Source organism: Talpa europaea (genome assembly GCF_964194135.1).
Source record: "Talpa europaea genome assembly, chromosome: 1".
NCBI classification, from domain to species: Eukaryota; Metazoa; Chordata; class Mammalia; order Eulipotyphla; family Talpidae; genus Talpa; species Talpa europaea.
In genome coordinates, this window is record NC_140073.1 from 12874176 (window position 1) to 12881661 (window position 7486).

Sequence of the window (7486 nt, forward strand, 5' to 3'; positions counted from 1 at the left end):
AAGGCCTTATGACAACCCAAAGAGCTGAGAGAAGTAGAGACGAAAGCTCTGAGGAGCTTTGTAAAGCCTGGGAACAAACAAGGACCAAAGGGGTCCACACCAACCCGACTCCCCAAAGAAAGCTCAGGGGACTTTAGCGTGGCTAGTCGGCTTTGACTTCAAAAGGAGGTACCCAACAGGCCGCAGATCCATAGCCTCCCACCCGGGGGCGCTGAGAAATCTGGGGGTATCCCCCCCAAAAGTTAGTACCTGCGAAGTTGCGACACAGAGAGTGACTCGGGACTCTCATTACGGAGGCTGGGGCCTGGGACGGGCCAGCTGCGCCTCCTGCCTGAGGGCTCCGCGCTCCGGGGCTGCAGTGACAGCACGGGTCGCAGATAGATACCTCAAGCCTCAGGAGGCTCCTGGTTGACAGATCCTGGTGTTTCGCTCCCAGGACTGCGCGAATTGTCCCACTCACGTCGACGCGAACCCAAGGATCCGCTTACAGTTCAAACGATCATTCCTGTCTTAAACGCAGCAGCCGGTCGCTTCCCGGCGCCGCCATCGTTAGTGTTTGTTTTCATCCGCTTCGGTGAAGGCGGGGGGAGCGGAGGGGGTATAAGGGAAACCCAATTGCCCAATATCATCCGCACTTTCGCGACACCAGGGACTCTTTATTTTTGACTCTTTGTTCTTCGAAATTTCAGTGAGTTTGAATTTATTTACACAAAAACCTTTCTCAACAATTTTTTCAAGAGTTTCAGCGGGAAAAACGTGTGTGAACGGGTCTTTGAAAGAACGACAACCTTTAAACTCTGTGTGGAATGTGCGTTGGCAAACCTCACGCCGCGGCGGCAGCGTCCGTGAGGACGCGGCGCTGGGCGGGCAGTGACGCAAAGGAGGCGGCGCCGCTGCTGGGCTCCGTGGCGGTTCGTGCGCTGCTGCGCGTACCGGAGGAGGGCCGGACCCGGCTGGGTGGGTGGCTGGGTGGGTGGGGAGTGAGGCTGGTTACCTGGCAGCCGAGGAGAGGTGGGTGACAGGCTTCGGCTGACTTTGAGTGACCGGCTCAGACGTCCGTATCCATTTCTAAAGCGCCTTTTCACAGGCGGCGGAGTCGCCTGAGAGTAGCTCTCTCAGGCTCTTCTTTCGTGCCCTTTCCAACCTGTCTGGTGCGTCTGGTCTTCACTACTTCTAGCTCTCAGCCTCACGTTTTGGATTTCTTGGGGTGAGGGGAAAGTCTGTTAGAACACATAATCTATGTCCATTAGGCTGGGTCGTGGACGGTTGTTTTTCTTTTGTCCCTCCCTTGTCAGACTGATTTAAGCACAACTTCCCTCCCCCCAAATACATATATTTGTCCCATATTTATCCGGTGGATCCAACGGGATCTAGGTGATAAAATTCGCTTTGACTAATCGCTTCCCTAGGTACTTATAGGACATGCAGCTGCTTTGTGACCTGTGTAGTTACGAGCAGATCTGTTTTACCCTGGCGTAATTTTCCCGTTGGTTCATTAGTCTTTGACTGTTGCTAGTCCAAATGCCAGGCACTGAGTGAGACTCTGACATTCATCTTCTGTTACCCTTCAAGCCCAAGCAAGCCTGTTGTACAGCCATGAGTTAGTAGAGAAAAGCCAAGTTAACAGGTGTAGCACCTTTTGCTTGAACAAAATGGAAATTTGAGGAAAAGAGTTGTAACCTTTGAGTCACTTTCAAGTCTTTGCTAGGTTTCTAATGTTTTTTTTTCTTTTAACCTTTACAGAGAGAAGATTATAAGTGCCAGAGCCAGTTAACTGATGGTTAGCTGCTGTTGAATTCTGACACTTCCTTAAATACCTTCTTGCACCAACATCTTCACTGGGAGGAATTCAGAAAAAATAGCAGAGGGAAGTAGAGACATCATTTACATGTACCATGGCTATACCAATAACAGTGCTTGACTGTGACCTCTTGCTGTATGGCCGAGGTCACCGGACATTGGACCGCTTTAAGCTGGATGATGTGACTGATGAATACTTGATGTCAGTGTATGGGTTTCCTCGACAGTTCATTTATTACTTGGTGGAACTCTTGGGAGCAAGTCTTTCTAGACCTACTCAGAGATCCAGGGCTATTAGCCCAGAGACACAGATCCTTGCGGCATTGGGCTTCTATACCTCAGGATCCTTTCAGACTCGGATGGGAGATGCTATTGGAATCAGTCAGGCCTCTATGAGTCGTTGTGTTACCAATGTGACCGAAGCCCTTGTGGAAAGAGCCTCCCAGTTCATTCACTTTCCAGCTGATGAAACATCCACGCAGGCTCTGAAGGATGAATTCTATGGGTTGGCTGGGATGCCTGGAGTGATAGGAGTGGTTGACTGTATCCATGTGGCAATCAAGGCACCAAATGCCGAAGACCTCTCCTATGTAAACCGCAAAGGTCTGCATTCATTAAACTGCCTAATGGTGTGTGACATCAGAGGGGCACTAATGACTGTGGAGACGAACTGGCCAGGCAGCCTGCAGGACTGTGCTGTGCTGCAGCAGTCTTCTCTCGGTACTCAGTTTGAAGCTGGAATGCACAAAGAGAGTTGGCTGCTTGGTAAGTTTGCAGTGTAAAAATATCTTTGTAGCCAAAGATAAATTGTTTAGCAGAGTAGAATAAAATAGGAGAGTCTGTAAACCTGAGTCTTAATCCTTTCCCTTTGCTGAGACTTTAGGTGAAAACTCTTAGAACCTAAATTTCTAAAAAGTCATTTGAAAAACATGTATTAGAATTTAAAGACCTAGTATTTGACCTAGATTCCAAGATGTGTAAATGAGAACCCATTCTGTTGCTTACATAAGAGGCGTGATTAAAAATAAATAAGTAAATTAATTAAATAAAAGAAAAAATTTGGCTTCGGGCCTCCCTGGTGGCGCAGGCGGTTGAACGCCACACCATAAATCTGTCCTCAGCCTCTGCAGCTCGGGTTCCACCCCGGCCAGCCCAGGAGAAACCCACATGGCGTGGCAGACCTCTCCTTTCTTGCCCCTCAGCAGTGTATTTCATCAGTCTGCCTGTTCTGTTTCCTGCTCTGTCTCTGGTGAATCCTCTCACCATCCTGTGCATTTGGCCTGTACCCAGTTCTTGTATAAATAAATAAAAAAAAACTTAAAAAAAATTTGGCCTCCCTGGTGATGCAAGAGGTAAAGTGTCAGCACTATGAAGCTATCCGCAGCCACTGCAGCATGAGTTCAATCCCCAGCCATGGCGCTAACCCACATGGCGCAGCAGACCTCTCCTGTCTTGCCCACTGCTCCCCTCAGCAGTGTATATCAGTACATCTGCCTATTCTGCTCCCCACTCTGTCTCTGGTGGATCTTCTCACTCCCCCCCCCACCTCTGGCTTGTGTGAGAGGATTCACCAGAGAAAGTGGGGAGCAGAACAGGCAGATCTACTGAAATACACTGCTGAGGGGAGCAGCTGGCAAGACAAAAGAGGTCTGCTGTGCCATGTGATTTAGCAACCTGGCCTGGGATCAAACTCAGGCCATAGAGGTGATAGCACTGAGACTTAACCCTTAGGACACCAGGGAGGTCCATAAAGTAACTTTTTTAGTTGTTTACAGAGTACAGTTGATAATAAGTAAAAACTCTTGACAAATTTTTGTATGCTTTTCTGATTCCTCTCCCTACAAAATGGGTGGAAGTGGGTGGAAGTACTTGGAAAAGATGACTATTGAAGCCACATTTAACAAATACTAAGACCAGTTTTGGGGTGCTGGGCCACATGCTAGGTAGGCACTCATGATTTGGGGGAAGTATACCCAAGGGAATCATGATGTGGAAATTGATTCCCTTAGTACTGTCAGTTCTTGAAAATACCCTCTAGGAAAATTTCCAGAAATTCTAACAGGAAAGAAATCTAGTTTAAAGATCCCTGAACTAGAACAGTATTTCACAATTTTTCAGATCAAAAGAGCCATTGGGGGAATTTATTTTAAATGTTCAAACTACAGAAATGAGAAAAAAATCTAGACATCTGTTTTTGAAAGGTGCCCTAAATGATTCATACAAATAGGTAAGTTTGGAGAACACTGTTCTCTAAAGGATGTGTATACAACGGTGTGATTTGGGGAAGATTGGCAGGATTACGTGGAATAACAAAATGTGTAAAATAAAATGAATGGCTGATTGTATCTTAAGAACATTTGATTGGTAGAATACTTCTAGATTTACCAAAACTGGAACTAGCTGTGACTCCCTCTCCCCCACTTTTTTTTCTTAGCATATTTTCTCCTTGGGTTCATGTCTTCACTCTCATCTGTCCCTTCAGAGTGGGTTGACTTATTCCCTATTTCTAAATATACCTGCTCCTGCAAACAATTCTGCCTAAGTTCTTATTTCTTCAACTCTAACTAGTCCTGTTAAGCAGCTTAGGTAAGATGAGCAAGAACTACTTGTGGATGACTAATCATGTAAGCAATTGTAATCTGTTTAGCAATTCTGATCCTAATTCCCTCTTGAGTGTCTGTCTTCTTGTGGTGCTTGGATTATAACCACCTAATGATGGAACATTTTATAAAAGGTGTATGTTAACTAGCTTGTCCTATTATCTCCCTACTTATACTGTTTTTTTAGGAAAACATTTAACAAATAATTATCATTTAGTGTCTCTGTGTTTTGGCATTCATCTTAAATGTTTATTGTGTTCTCTTTTACAGCATTACACCATAGTCTTAGTGACGCTGAGTCTGACATTAGCATTTAGTGACTAACTCCTCCTCCTTGCTTTAGCTAACACATCAAAACATGACTGAAGTGTATTTTGATCTTCTCATTTGTAAAAGGAGTTCAATAACATCTAACCTGGTAGACTTGGGATTGGATAATAAGAGTGTTTTATTTCAAAGTGCCTAATGTACCTGCTACATAGTAGCATAGGTATTATTTATTATACATTATTTACAACATCAGTTTATTAAATTCAGTATTTGATGAGAATGAGTTCAGTTAAAATAGGTTGTACTTAGGAAGAAACAAATCAGCTATATCAAATAAATATAAATATAAAACTTGACAATTTAGTAAGAATTCTTAGATATTTGAAGTTAATTAGCTCTTTTTTTTTAAAGATTTATTTTATTTATTTATGCATACAAGAACTGGAGTGTAGACCAGAGGTGTGGGAGGGAGGGTGTGTATGTGAGAGGATTCATCAGAATCAGAGTGGGGAGCAGAACAGGCGAATCTGCTGAAATACACTGCTGAAGGGGAGCAGTGGGCAAAACAGGAGAGGTCTGCTGCGCCCTCTGGCTGGGGATCGAATTCATGCCACAGTGACTGGTGATAGCTTGAAAGTGCTGAGACTTAACCCCTTACACCACCAGGGAGGCCCTGAAGTTAATTAGTTCTTTTTTTTTTTTTTTTTTAGAGACTACTGACTTTTATTTTATTTTTATTTTTTTTAAAGATTTATTTATTTATTTATTTATTTATACAAGCACTGGGTATAGTCAGAAGTGCGGGAGGGTGAGAGAATTCTCCAGAACCAGAGCTGGGAGTAGAACAGGCAGAAGGACCGAAGTACACTGCTGAGGGGAGCAGCGGGCGGCAGGAGAGGTCTGCAAGCCATGTGGGACCCTCCTCCAGTGGCTGGGGAGTAGCCGGGGATCGAACCAGTGCTGCAGAGGCTGCAGGCAGCTTTGCAATCCAGCGCTCAACTGCTGCGCCACCAGGGAGGCCCAGAAGTTAATTAGTTCTTAAAATGTAAGCTCTTAAAAGAAAAAAGTCCTATATATTTGGAAGAGTGCCTAGCATCCTCACTGTCTATAACTATTTATTGAACTTGTTGGTGGGTCAGGAACACAGCAGTTGTGGGAGCTGGTACTCCTGTGGCCTAGTTGGCTCAGATTTTTAGAGCTTGTGCCTCTGGGAGACACTTTGTCTGTCAGATGTAGTGAGTCAGGACAATTAAACAATAGAAACACTGTATTGTTGTATTAGGACATTGTGTCTTTTTTTTTTAAATCACTTCCCATGATCATTTGGTAAGCCATTTATGAGAAATACCTAGTGTGTATTATTTTAATTAACTAAATGATTTTATTTCCAACTATTACTATTTGCATCATTGTGTTATGCTGTCCTTGTTAACATGAAATTCTACCAGTTCCTCTGTTACAAGGTGTGGTTCTAGGAAAGCAGAACACCTGACCTCTGTTCTCTCTGTAGATACTGGGACTTTTATTCTTAACACTGTTAAGGATGATTATTGTGCATGAAATACTCTGAAGTCTTTGATTGCACTTTCAGACCTGATGTTGTAAAGGTTAGGTTAGATGTTTACCTTACAAGTATTTTGAGATTTCCTGCAAAATCCCCTTTCTCTCCTCTACTCTTACGAGATTCTGAAGACTGGCTTGCTATGTGATAATTTCTTACTGATCTTTGAATTTAAGAGTTTTATTTCCACCAGTGCCTTCTGCTCCTTCCTGCATTCTTTCAGAATTGGCTTTGCTCAGCTATCAGCCTTTTCCTCTGTTAGTTTTTAACCAAAGATATTCCCAGTTAAAGATTCTTGTCTTCCTGCTCAGGACGCTGGCGTAATTTCTCTTACCACAGCATTTCCCTCTTGGTTTTTCTGGGACACATAGGTTCCAGAAGCTTTTGCATTTTCTTATCAATACTCAGTATATATTCCTGGCCTTCCCTTTTTGTTCGTATTCAACTTATAATCATCTATGATTTCTTTGGGCCTTCCCCACAGGTGACAGCTCCTTCTTTCTCCGTACCTGGCTCATGACCCCACTTCACATTCCTGAAACTCCAGCCGAATATCGCTATAACAGGGCTCTTTCTGCAACTCACAGTGTGATTGAGAAGACTTTCCGAACCCTCTGCTCCCGCTTCCGCTGCCTCGATGGATCCAAGGGGGCACTTCAGTATTCGCCAGAGAAGTCTAGCCACATCATCTTGGCTTGTTGTGTCCTCCACAACATCTCCCTGGAGCATGGGATGGACGTTTGGTCCTCTCCAATGACAGGCCCCATGGAGCAGCCTCCTGAGGAAGAGTATGAGCACATGGAATCCCTGGACCTAGATGCTGACCGAGTCCGTCAGGAGCTGATCCTCACTCATTTTAGCTAATGTGGAAAGTGGGGAGGAGGGAGGCTTTCCAGGAGTTGTGACAGACTCTCCCCCTTACTGCTCCCCACGTAGTTCCATTCTCTGGCATGATTGTGTGGACACTTGTCATAAATTAACATTTAATCTGCATTTTAGAAGGGTTGGGACTCTGCCAGAGCGTCTCTCTTCATTTGAAGGTTTATTTAACTAAATCAGAACTATGACAGCAGTTCCCAGCTAGCCGTTGAACTCTAGGTCAAGCACATTCATGTGAAAGCTCCCTTTTGCAGACATTCATGGTGGAGCCGACAAAGTGAAAGCAAAGAGGGAAGCAGCATCTAGTCAGACACTTTTTTTTTGTTTCACTTATCTGGACATTTCAAGGTTTATTTGTCCTGAATTATTTCTATAG

General features: G+C 44.3%; 1 protein-coding gene across 1 annotated transcript; it reads left to right on the forward strand.

Annotated features, from left to right (window-relative positions):
• Positions 1 to 806: 806 nt before the first annotated feature.
• Positions 807 to 7095, forward strand: HARBI1 (harbinger transposase derived 1; the record flags this gene model as incomplete). Its single annotated transcript, XM_084235594.1, has 3 exons — positions 807 to 957; positions 1948 to 2565; positions 6716 to 7095. The coding sequence occupies 3 exons, from the start codon at positions 807 to 809 to the stop codon at positions 7093 to 7095; spliced, it is 1149 nt and encodes a 382-aa protein (XP_084091720.1).
• Positions 7096 to 7486: the final 391 nt, after the last annotated feature.